The 12,530-nt window shown below is 40.2% G+C and overlaps 1 protein-coding gene across 3 annotated transcripts in view; it reads left to right on the forward strand.

The window, feature by feature from the left end:
• CTNND2 (catenin delta 2) overlaps nt 1-12,530 on the forward strand; it is a 1,112,452-nt gene that overhangs the window by 682,810 nt on the left and 417,112 nt on the right. For all 3 annotated transcript variants that reach the window (XM_018065721.1, XM_018065722.1, XM_018065723.1), the window contains one exon: nt 3,551-3,806. In XM_018065721.1, coding sequence (XP_017921210.1) covers nt 3,551-3,806 — 256 coding nt within the window. The remainder of the gene's footprint in view (nt 1-3,550; nt 3,807-12,530) is intronic.

The following is a 12,530-nucleotide window of genomic DNA, read 5'->3' on the forward strand; positions in this document are numbered from 1 at the left end:
ATTCTAGTATTGGGTTGTTGGAGGAAATAAGAGTACACACTAGTTAAACACTTCCAGTAGTTAGAAAGTCTGATACCCACACTTTATATCAGGCAAGGACTTGTTACTCCATGTGTTATATCAAATCTCTTTCCTAACGTGAACTGATTTCAACATTGTTGAGTGAAGTCTGAGTGAGTGAAGTCGCTGTCATGTCTGACTCTTTGTGACCCCATGGACTGTAGCCCACCAGGCTCCTGCATCCATGGGATTTTCTAGGCAAGAATACTGGAGTGGGTTGCCATTTCCTTCTCCAGGGGATCTTCCCGACCTGGGGATCAAACCCGGGTCTTCTGCATTGCGGGCAGACGCTTTACCATCTGAGCCACCAGGGAGTCCCTTTCAACATTATTAAGTAGTAGTAATAATAGTTGTTGTTCAATCCCTCAATCTTGTCTGACTCTTTGCCACCCCATAGACTGTAGCATGCTAGACTCCCCTGTCCTTCACTATCTCCCCCTGGAGCTTGCTCAAATTCACGTCCGTCACATTGGTGATGCCATCCAACCATCTCATTCTCTGCCATCCCCTTCTCCTTCCACCCTCAATCTTTCCCAGCATCGGGGTCTTTTGCAATGAGCCAGCTCTTCGCATCAGGTTGTTTTGCACTTACTAGGCATTAATAGCTTTTCTTGCCTTTAAAACAAACAAGCATCCCATTGGGCCCTTGTCTTCTTTTCACTTTACAGTCAGGAAACTGGAGCTTTGAGAACTCAGTTACTTGCCAGATACAAATGATTGACTGGAAAGCCCAGATGTGGCCCTGATTGTTAGCTGCAGAAGCCAAGCTCTGAATGTGGCGTCCCCTGACATTTCATCAGAAGGCCAGTGCCAGTGTGGAATATATATCTGAGCCTAACAACATTCATGAACTGCCCTTCACCTTTTCTTCTCCTCTTTCTGGGAGATGTTGTCTTCTTGTTCCTGCTTTGTTAATTGCATTTCACACTCTACTTTCACCTTTTGGTCCAGTCTCCCTTGCAGCTTACGTGATCTTAGGTCCCCAACCAGGGACTGAACTGTTCCCCCTGAATTGAGAATGCGGAGTCTTAACCACGGGCTCGCTAGAGAACTCCCTAGTCCCTTAAAATTCATTCATTCCTCTGATATTTTTTAAACTTATATTATCATTTTTTAACAATAGTATTTTGTCATGTTTCAGCCTCCTTTTTTTTTTAACATTTTATGTTTTAGCATTAAATCGTCATTCTTGCCATTTTGCCTTCACTTCCTATTAACCGCTGTATTCTAAAGTATTAGTAACAAATAATTTTGTATAGAAAATGATTTTTCTAATATTAGTAACCCTTTTTAGGAAGCTTTAATGTAGATATTTAGTTCCTGAATGAAAAAATTGTATTTATCTGAAAAAAATGTCAGGTTATCGTTCGTTTTCCCTTTTGCCTTCAATTTGCTGACTGGCTTTTCACAACTCATCTAGAAAATGAAACTCTGTTTACCTCTGGGCATTTGTTCTTCCAAGAGCGTGGTTAGGCCTGGCCTGCATTTTAAATCCCTGTTCCCATGCCATATAGCACATTGTTCATAAATATTAAAATGTGAATTTTAATTAGACACGCTTGCAAAATTTTGGAGAAAATATAAATGTTCCAGAAACTGCCTAAAGACATAAGACAGATTTTCTGGTTGTGAACTTAATTTTTTATTAGTCTAATCTAATGACTTTGAAACGTAATCCATCAGGGCAACCCTTGTCATTTCAAAACCTGAGTCTTTTGGGAGTATACACACTTTTTGTTTAGAAAGTTTTCTTAAATATTTTTCTTGTCTTCACCATGTCATGGTGCCTGGTCTCCTGACTTTGGTTATTATAAGATTAAGTTTTAAAAGGTCATTGGAAATGAGAAACCCTGACCTCTTAATTAAAATCAATTCTCATATTAGAATATATTTCTCCAGTTCACTTTGCAACTTTTTTTTTATCATTTTGACATGAAACCCTTAACTTCCTTTAATATTAGACTAGTATTGTTTTCTTTCTTTTGTATTTGATTTTGAATATGTCATCTGTTGTGAGAGAGAATAAGTTTTATCACCATTTACTGGGTAGTGCTCAAAAAATCTGAGTTGTAGGATATGATTGATAATTGGAATCTAATTCTGTGTGGAGCTTGCACGTTATAAATGGTCATATCTAGACACAGGATATATTTTTTATGAAGTTTAGCTAATTTACAATGTTGTGTTAGCTTCAGGCGTACACCAAAGCGGTTCAGTCTCATATATATATATATATGAATATATATATTTGTCTTTTTCCAGTTTCTTTTCCCATATAGTTTGTTGCAAAATATTGAGTAGAGTTTCCTGTGCTGTAGGGTAGGTCCTTTTTGGTTATCTATTTTACATATAGTAGTGTGTATATGTTCGTTCTGAGCTAGAAAGTAAAGGTGCCAACAAATATTAATCATGGATAATGATCAAACAGTTATTAACAAATCACATTTTATTAATATGGAAGATGCTATTTTCATTGTATAGGTCACCTAAATCTTAGATGTCAAGTATTTTTGAGAACCAGATAAAAATAATGATAGGAAACGGACTCCAGAAAACCCAGAAAGGAAACAAAAAGCTGAAATTCAGCTTGGAAATAGTCAAACCGATTTTAGTAACTGGCGTCAGATCTTCTTCCGACAATTTAGGCGTTATTGAAAAGATGCAAATACTTCTGGAAAAGCCAAGTCAGCACCTTATTTTGTCTGCATGGCAGTCGGGTGGCTCTTCATCGCCTCTGGCATGCCTACCCTTCACCAAGTGTATTTGTTAGTATGACAGCTCAAGTTGAAAAACAGACGTATAAAAATTTTGTGGGTGTTGAACTTTACAAGAACTGTCCTGTCCTGCATTTAATGCCCTAGCACTAATTACAGACCCATGTCCGCCTCCACCCCCACGGATACACGCCCCCTCACTTTTCCTTGTTTTCTTTTATTTGGGAAAAATTAACCACATTACTAAATATGTTTCACACCCTTCATAAAACTAACCTATCATCCCCTGAACGAACACTGCCTGAATTTTCTCAGCTGAAACAATGAAGAACTCACTGCCCATGAGTCCTTGGAAAATATCCCTTCCATTTCTTCTGGGTTTTAGCTCCATGCAGAGTTTACTTGTTAGATGAGCAGACCTCTTCCTGAAAGTCAGTAAGCAGGAAACACATCACAGAGGCATTTTCATCCTAGAGATGAAAGGGTTGTTCCTGAAATACTGGGTTGGCCTGAAAGTTCGTTCAGGTTCTTCCCTAAGATGGAATGGAAAAACCCCAACGAAGTTTTGGGCCAACGGAATAGCATGCTAATTGTCGTTGTAGTGGATAACATTGGATGCGTTAGTTCAAATGTAACAATTTTGTTAATTCTTTCAAACCCTTGTGTGTTGTTGTTTTTTTTTTTATGTGTGTAATTTTCCCCCTGCCTAGACCTGGTGAACCGTTTCTGTGAGCAGGTCCTCAATTTTTTACTCTGTCCCTACTTTCCTGCCCTAGCCCCGTCCTCCCCCGGTGTCGACTCCGTCCCCTTGCAGCGCGCAGGCAGCCAGCACGGCCCGCAGAGCGCCGCCGCAGCCACCTTCCAGAGGGCCAGCTATGCCGCCGGGCCCGCCTCCAGCTACGCGGACCCCTACCGACAGCTGCAGTACTGCCCTTCCGTCGAGTCTCCGTACAGCAAATCCGGCCCTGCCCTGCCCCCCGAAGGCACCTTGGCCAGGTCCCCATCCATCGACAGCATTCAGAAAGATCCCAGGTGGGTACCAACCTTTTCGTCTCCCCCTACCGCTGCTAAAGAGGTATTCCAACCAGACCTGTGACTGCATGATTGTTTTTTGTTTTGGGGGGTTTTTTGCATCACTTGATTGCATCCATGCCTCTGGCTAAGGATGAGAGGGTTGACTTTGGTTGACACTCATCATCTTCTGTTTGATTTGGAATATGGATGTTGGTCATGGATCTCTAGTACCTTCTGCAGTTCAGTAGCAAAGACGATCTTTTGATCGGAACATTTGTAGGTGCTTGAGGGTTTCAGCTAGTTGTGAGATCTGGAACAGCTTTCTGTGATGCAGTAGAAACAGGATGGGAGGTGGTACCGTTTGACTTCAGACAGTGTGGTCTAGGTATTTTCTTGTCTCAGGAGAAGCATGCTTTGTCACCTTGTATGTTTCCACTCATGACTGAAAAGTGGTATACAGGTTACACTAAAAATTGGAAATTTAGAAAACCTTTGTTACCTTCATTTTTGTGTCTGAAAATAAACATTGGCTGAAGTTGTTTTCGACATTGGTTAAAAATTTGAATATAATATATTAAAGAAGTTGTCATTATTGATAATATTTTATTTTGCTTTCTTGTTTCAACAGTGGCCAAGGCTTTAGTGATGCTCTATTTCTGGAATTGGAATTAATTCCTGTAGAGTTAAATGATGTTTTATTCATAGGCATTTGATTTATGCAGAGTCCCATAAATATATATCTGCATCTGTGAATACTATAGATATGTCAGGTTCCTGGTATGTCTTTATAGCAGGCATCTGACTTGATTCTGGTAGTATACTTAAAATTCATCTCAAGGAATTTTCGGGTATTTTCTACAGCACACAATGCGAGTGTACTGTATTGAGGGGTTTGCATAGATTCTTTTTGTAAAAAGAAATCACCTCTACATACTTAAAAGGCAGAATGGGACCGGTTTATGGTATTCTTTAAGATAGCTTCTTTAGCACAATTCAAGCCTACTTGGAGGGCTTATGTTAAATATTCTATGAGGTAAAACCTCCATTGTAAAGGAGAATTATAGTAAGTGTTCACTGTTAACTACTAGAAATAACAAAAATTCTTATATTTGCATTATTCAGCATCCTGCTCCTCTAGGCTTTCAGTCGAAACAAGAATCTCCATCGTTTTTGTCCAGAAACTTGCCCTAAATCCTTTGGTATTCTTGGCAAGTGTGGGTACAATGCTCTTCAGATAACATAATGCTCTCTATTTATTTATCTTGAAATTTTGCTATACTGGGATATAGTTCATTTACAATATGTTAGTTTCTGCTGTATAGCAGAGTGATTCAATTATGCATAGTATATAATCTTTTTTATATTCTTTTCCATTGTGGTTTATCACAGTATATTGAATATAGTTCTCTGTGCCATATAGTAGGAACTTGTTGTTTATCCATTATGTATATAATAGTTTGCATCTGCTGATCCAAAACCCCCAATCTATCCCTTCTCAAAGCTCTCTGTTTTTAAAATTCTTTCTAAATATGTTATTGAAAACATGTGGAAATAGAACATTAGCATACTCTTTAGGAAACGCTAAATAGGAAAATACATAATTGAATTGGCAGTGCTTTATTTAACATTTAAAATATAAATTGAGGATAAGTATATAATCTTCAGTGAAGAGGTTTTTAAATTTTCACATTAGGGGAATTTGGCCTAATAGGAATCCAAATTTATGTTTCTCTCACTACAGCTTAGCTTCTTTATTTCATAGTATGTGTTAAATGTGCTATACTTTTATTAAATGACATATCCTTTTCATTTTATATTGCTATCTCTTTTATAGCCTTTTTTCTTCTTTCAGCATATCGTCATCAGACTATCATCTTTTCAAGTTATGGATTATGTGACGTATATTTAATGAGTGCCCACTATAAACCAAGAAAGAGAAACACCTGTCAGAAATGAGAGTGAATAAGAGTATATTGGGCACTCATCCTTTGTAGCTGGAAACTTATATCCAAATCAGTGTTATATGAATTGCAAGCTTACTATGTTATTTTTAAGAATGCTAATGTCAGAAAGAAAAACAAATATTGTATATTCACTCATACGTGTGGAATCTAGGCTTCCCTGGGGGCTCATACGGTAAAGATTCTGCCTCCAGTGCAGGAGACTTGGGTTCGATCCCTGGGTTGAGAAGATCCCTTGGAGAGAGGAATGGCAACCCACTCTGGCATTCTTGCCTGGAGAATTCCATGGACAGAGGAGCCTGGTGGGCTGTATACTTCATGGGGTCGCAGAGTCGGACATGACTGAGCAACTAACGCGCGCACATACATAAGGAATCTAGGGGCCTCCCCAGGTGGCACCCGTGGTAAAGAACCTGCCTGTGATGCAGGAAACATAAGAGATGTGGTTTTGATTGCCAGGTTGGGAAGATCCCTTAGAGAAGGGAATGGCAACCCACTCCAGTATTCTTGCATGGAGATTCCCCATGGACAGAAGAGCGTGGTAGGCAGCTGTCCATAGGATCACAAAGAGTCAAATATGACTGAATCGACTTAGGACACACACACATGGAATCTAGAAAATGGTACTGATGAACCTGTTTGCAGGGCAGGAATAGAGATGCAGACGCAGAAAACCAACTTGGTGGACACAATGAGGGAAGGAGGTGTTGGGATGATTTGAGAGAGTAGCACTGATATGTATATACACTACGTGTGTAGGGAAGCTGCTGGGACACTTCTGTATAGCACCGGGAAGCTAGCCTGGCCTTCTCTGATGACCTGAAGGGTGGGATTTGGGGGCCGGGATGGAGGCTCAGGAGAGAGGAAATATATATACACACACACACACATATGTATTTATGGCTGATTAGCGTTGTTGTATAGCAGAAACCATCACAACACTGTAAAGCAATTATCTTCCATTAAAAAAAAAAAAGAATGCTAAGCATTGGCTTTAAATAGATGTCACTTCTGAAAAAAAATATTGTACCACCATCCTAAGGTCAGATGCAAGCAAAAGAAACAGAACCAGATCTAGAACCGGAATTGAATAATTATGGCTTAGTGTAAAGAGAACTAATAACCTGGCATCATATGAAATGAGTATATAAAATACAATAATGCCTTTCTTGTAGAGTTTTTTTTTTAATAAAGGAATGTGTCAGAATGTTCAGATTTAATTGAGACATCCCAAGTCTAAAATTGTAGTCCACAATCTAATGCTTCTTTTATGATAGCATTTTTGCATCTTCTTTTGAAGAATGAACTTTGGTCCTTCCTAAGTGAGTGTTACTAGAACCAATATCTCTTCTGTCTGGGGTTCAGAGTAGTTTATCTCAGTGTTATAATTTATGATTTAAACTTTTCCAGCTTTTAGGCTTCTTTCTAACTTTTATACATACATTTTTGGAGACAGTGTGTTAAAGTTTTTTTATGTATTATTAAATAGCCAACCATATAAGCCTCTTTACCATTGCAAACATATTTTTAGAGCACAATTCTCAAAGCACTTTTCCTTATGTCTTTGATGTAATTCTCCTTTGTGGGAGGAAACTGATATCCACACATTTTGTGCCTTAAATAAGTGGAGAATTGGAAAAATTGACCCATGTATATGCAGGCTAGACTCCACACTCTTAGGCACATATTTGCATGGACATTTATATTTATAAAAAGGAAATGGAAATTGCATACCATCTTTCATGATTTTCTTGGAGGATGAGGGAAAGCGCCAGTTTGCTATGTGTAGGAGTGAATGAAGGTACTGATACAGATTGTCTAAATAGGTCTGGTCCGTCTGATAATTGCTTATGGCATGTGTGGTCTTTGCTTTGTTTTCTCTTTCTTTCTTTTCTAAAATGTGACTTATTCATCTTACTGCAGACCAGTGTCTTTTTTCTATTAATGAGTTTCAATGAGGAATTTTGAAGCAAACCTCCTATTTCAAAGTAGGAATTTGAAATCAAGATAGCTCCAATTCAGTCATTAGACTGGAAACCAGAAGCTTCCTGTTATCTTTTTTTTTTTCCTTTTGGTGTTTTGATGACTTATGTGTATGTATATATTTAGGCTGTTTTTTTTAAATTCAAATATAGTTAATTTACAGTGTTATGTTAGTTTCAGTTGTTCAGCAAAGTGATTCAGTTTATATATATACATATATGAAATTATATATATGTATTCTTTTTTAATTTTTAGAAGAATTTTTCTAAGTCATAGAATATGAAAGGATTCATCCTAAGTAGCTGGCTTTTTTAAGCTTGCTTAGCTGAATCATATAGATCAGAGAAAAACTTTGGACTTTCCACTTTTAACTGCTCTTGTGTATTCCAACAAAAAATGCACAAAAAACTTTTATACAAAGAGGTGATAGAATTTGATTTCCCTAAGTCAGCAATCACTTTGAAAAGTTTTTATATAATATTTACTTCATAGCAGCCTATACTGAGAACTATTTGTTGATTGCATATTATCTTCCATAAGATGTGAGTTTCTTAAGTATCATCACAGCTACTATGTTGTTGGTGCTATGCCAAATACTGAGTTTAATACATGTTGTTTTTAAGCATGTAGGTTGTATAAATCTTAAAATGAACTTATATGAAAGGACTCAGTAACATTGGAAGTGATCATTCATAGCATCTTTATTTTGAAAATGTGATTGATGAAATAACCAGAAAAAAAGCAATACTCATGTACCTGGCATACTGATGGTATTACAAATATTCTTGTCCATGAAAGAAGAAAAAGTTGTGGCTAATACATTTACTGACGTAGCTTAATGTGTAGGCTGCATCACGAATAGCATCTTTTGGTCAAGTTTGATTAATCCTGTATCAGGGTATTATAATCCTTGATGTACACCATCTCAAAAGCAGGTTTTCAAACATGATAAAGGAATCTAACATTCTGCAAACATGATTCACAATGAAACTCTATATTCTTTTTGTTATTCATTGTAACAGATACATAAATACAGTGACATATCCTTGATGCTGAATTTGAGCCCAAGTTAGCAACTGGACTTTCACTTGGCTCTCTCAAACATGTTCTCCATGTTTTGCTTCAAGCCACAGTATTTGGCCAATAATCTAAAACCATGAAATTTTAAAGAATTACCTAGTGTCTTACTAAAATTATTATTGGATTTTATATTAGTAAATATTATTAAGAAATACTGCTTATAAATATCATTGTTGTTGTTTACTCTCTAAGTCATGTCCAACTCTTTTCTGGTCCTATGGACTGCAACCCACCAGACTCTTCTGTCCATGGGATTTCCCAGGCAAGAGTATTGGAGTAGGTTGCTATTACCTTCTCCAGGGGACTTTCCAAATCCAGGGATCAAACCTGCATCTTCTACTTTGGCAGGTGGATTCTTTACAGCTAAGCCACCTGGGAAGCCCCATTAATATCATTAGGAAAATCTAGGTTGCAGTTTCCATGGTGGCTCATAGCTTCACTGAGTTATGCAAGCCCCTTCACAACAACAAGGCTGTGATTCATGAAAGGGATGGTTCATGACCAGTATGAAAAGACAAAAAGATATGACATGGGAAGATAAGCCCCTCAGGTTGGAAGATGTCCAGTACACAACTGGGGAAGACTAGAGGGCAATTATTCTATGACCTAAATAAAATCCCTTATGATTATTCGGTGAAAGTAACAATAGAGTCAAGGAATTAGATCTGGTGGATAGAGTGCCTGAAGAACTGTGGATGGAAGTTGTTAATATCATTCAGGAGGCAGTAACCAAAACCATCCCAAAGAAAAAGAAATGCAAGAAGGCAAAATGGTTGTCCAAGGCGGCTTTACAGATAGCTGAGGAAAGAAGTGAAAGGCAAGGAGAAAGGGAAAGATCTGCCCAACTGAATGCAAAATTCCAGAGAATAGTAAGGAGAGATAAGAACACTTTATATGAATGATGCAAAGAGTTAGAGGAAGGCAATAGAATGGAGAAGGAAATGGCAATCCACTCCAGTATTCTTGCCTGGAGAATCCCATGGACAGAGAAGCCTAGGAGGTTACAGTCCACGGGGTCACAAAGAGTCGGACAGGACTGAGCGACTTCACCTTACCTTACCTTACCTAATAGAATGGGAAAGACCAGAGATCTCAAAAAATTAGAGATGTCAAGGGAACATTTCATGCAAGGACGGGCATGATAAAGGACAGAAATGGTAAGGGCCAAACAGAAGCAGAAGAGATTAAGAGGTGGCAAAAATACACAGAAGAATCATACAGAAAAGGTCTTAATGACTGGGATAACCATGATGGTATGATCACTCACCTAGAGCCAGACATCCTGGAGTGTGAAGTCAAGTGGTCCTTAGGAAGGATTACTACAAAAAACTATATAAAAATGGTTAGATAGCATCACCGACTCTTGAGTTAATGGGCAGGAATCTGAGCAAACTCCAACATCAGTGTTCTTTGCCAGTGAGTTGGCTATTCACACCAAATGGCCAAGGTATCAAAGGTTCAGCTCCAGCATCAGTCCTGCTAATGAATATTCAGGGTTGATTTCCTTTAGGACTGCCTGGTTTGATCTCCTTGCTATCCAAGGAATTGTCAAGAGTCTTCTCCAGCACCACAGTTCAAAAGTATCAGTTCTTCAGCATTTAGCCTTCTTTATGGTCCACATCTCACATCCATACATGACTACTGGGAGAACCGTAGCTTTGACTCTGCAGACTTTTGTTGGCAAACCATAGCTTTGACTATGCGGACCTTTGTTGCTTTTTAATATGCTGTCTAGGTTTGTCATAGCTTTTCTTCCAAGCAGCAAGCATCTTTTAATTCCATGGCTGCAGTCACTGTCTGCAGTGCTCACTGTCATTCTTGGCATGTTGTGACTTCCAGTAAAAAAGACACCATCATCTGAAATGTGGGCCCAGTGAGAGGCCAGCACCAGTGTGTAGAGAAAATATGATAGTTCTGAACTGCTGTGTTTTGCTCGGTTGCATCAGTTAAGTAGAGATGCACACGTTCTCCCCCTCTGACCCCGGGTGATGATCTTGGGCAGCCCTGCCTGCTCTCCCCTCCCACGGGAGGAGGAGAGGAGGTCTGGGTTATAAAGGGCATCCAATACATGGGGGAAATGACTCTTAGCCAGTCATGATTCCAGGTGTGATGTTCACCCGCCTGCCCTCCGTGTCCATGTATTTAAAACAGGAATCGTAAAAGCACCTTCCTGATAAAGTTGTAAGGTGAAATATGTTAAGACCTTGAGGTCTTTGGGACATTTCCTGGCTTAGGGAAGGGCCCACTGTTACCACCACTGCCTCTCTGCTGGCACCTCAGCTCCTGCCGTCAGGGGCGCCAAGGTTAGAGCTGAGAATGGCCCTTGGGAGTCAGAGACATGGAGAAAGTAATGAAGGCAGAGAGGCCGTGAGCTGTCTGGTGGGAAAGACCGAGGCGCAGATCCTGGGGGATGCCCTGCTAAGGGACTGGGAAAGGGGAGGGACCTAGTGAGGTGGGACAGAGGCCAGTGAGGGGCAAGGAGGGAGGGCACGTTGAGACCTGGGCTCTCCTGGCCGGGACACACAATCAGAAGAAGGAAGAGAAGATGTCCCTGCAGAAAGGATTTTGTTTGTTTTGTGAAAGCCTGCTTTCCAGGATTCTTTTTATCAGTGAAAAGTACGGTTTACACACAATACTTGTCTGTGCACGTACTGATTTTCCAGGAGCCCAGATTACTCATTTTGCCCTCTGTCTTCAGCATCACTAGTAGGACTGAACGATTGCATTTCTAGAATAGCGACTCGTTTCTAATACGACATCCCCTACCTCATTTGTACCAGAGTGGGTTCCGGCACAGAGATCTCGACCGCATCGCAGAAGTAAGAGTGATGGATCAGAGGTAGTCAAAGCTGATGAGTCACTCTACCTGGGGTCCTAACTAGTTGGTTAATGAATCATTAGCTGATCCTCAGCAGTTGTGGCTGTAGAAATCTCTGTTTTGTGTTTTTCGGGTTTGCAGACTTTCCTCTTGACAGCCAGCCAGTTCTTCCCCTCAGTCCACGTACTTTTGGTAAAACAGGCTCTACCCTCTGTTCCATAGGTGAGCCTGTAGCTCACACCTGTTTCCAAGAGCCTCCTTGCGGTCCCCATCTTCTAGCAAAGTCCCCAGCGGTGCAGAAGAGCCTGAGAAACTCAGATCCCTGTAAAGTGGGCTGTGTGCATTCTGGACTTCCCCAAACCCTGCCTCATTTGGGGCAAGAAGCCAAGTCCAGGCTCTCTAGACCCCATCACAGAAGCAAAAGCTACTGTGCACCCTCCCTCTCCTTCCAGGAGAATTCCTTCTGCCCTGCCTGTTCTCTCTGGAGTTGGCCGTGGTGGTTCTAGGTTTGGTCTCCATAATGAAGCCGGGATTGTTTCCTTGCTCAGTTAACCTGTGTCTCTAATGTTTTACCTGTGTGTCCATCGTATATCCTAATGCAGACTTTCCAGAACTTGCCTTTAACCCCTCTGCTTAAAACCAACTACTCTCACTCCCTGTCCCAGGAACTGAGATTGTATTTTTTCCTCTGATTCAATGGGCTTCCCTGGTGGCTCAGATGGTAAACAGTCTGTCCACAGTGCTGGAGACCCAGGTTTGATCCCTGAGTTCAGAAGATCCCCTGGAGGAGGGCATGGCAACCCACTCCAGTATTCTTGCCTGGAAAATTCCCTAGGACAGAGTACACTTCCAGGCTATAGTCTCTTGGGTCACATGAGTCGGACATGACTGAGCGAGTAA

Source organism: Capra hircus, chromosome 20 (genome assembly GCF_001704415.2).
Source record: "Capra hircus breed San Clemente chromosome 20, ASM170441v1, whole genome shotgun sequence".
Classification (NCBI taxonomy): domain Eukaryota; kingdom Metazoa; phylum Chordata; class Mammalia; order Artiodactyla; family Bovidae; genus Capra; species Capra hircus.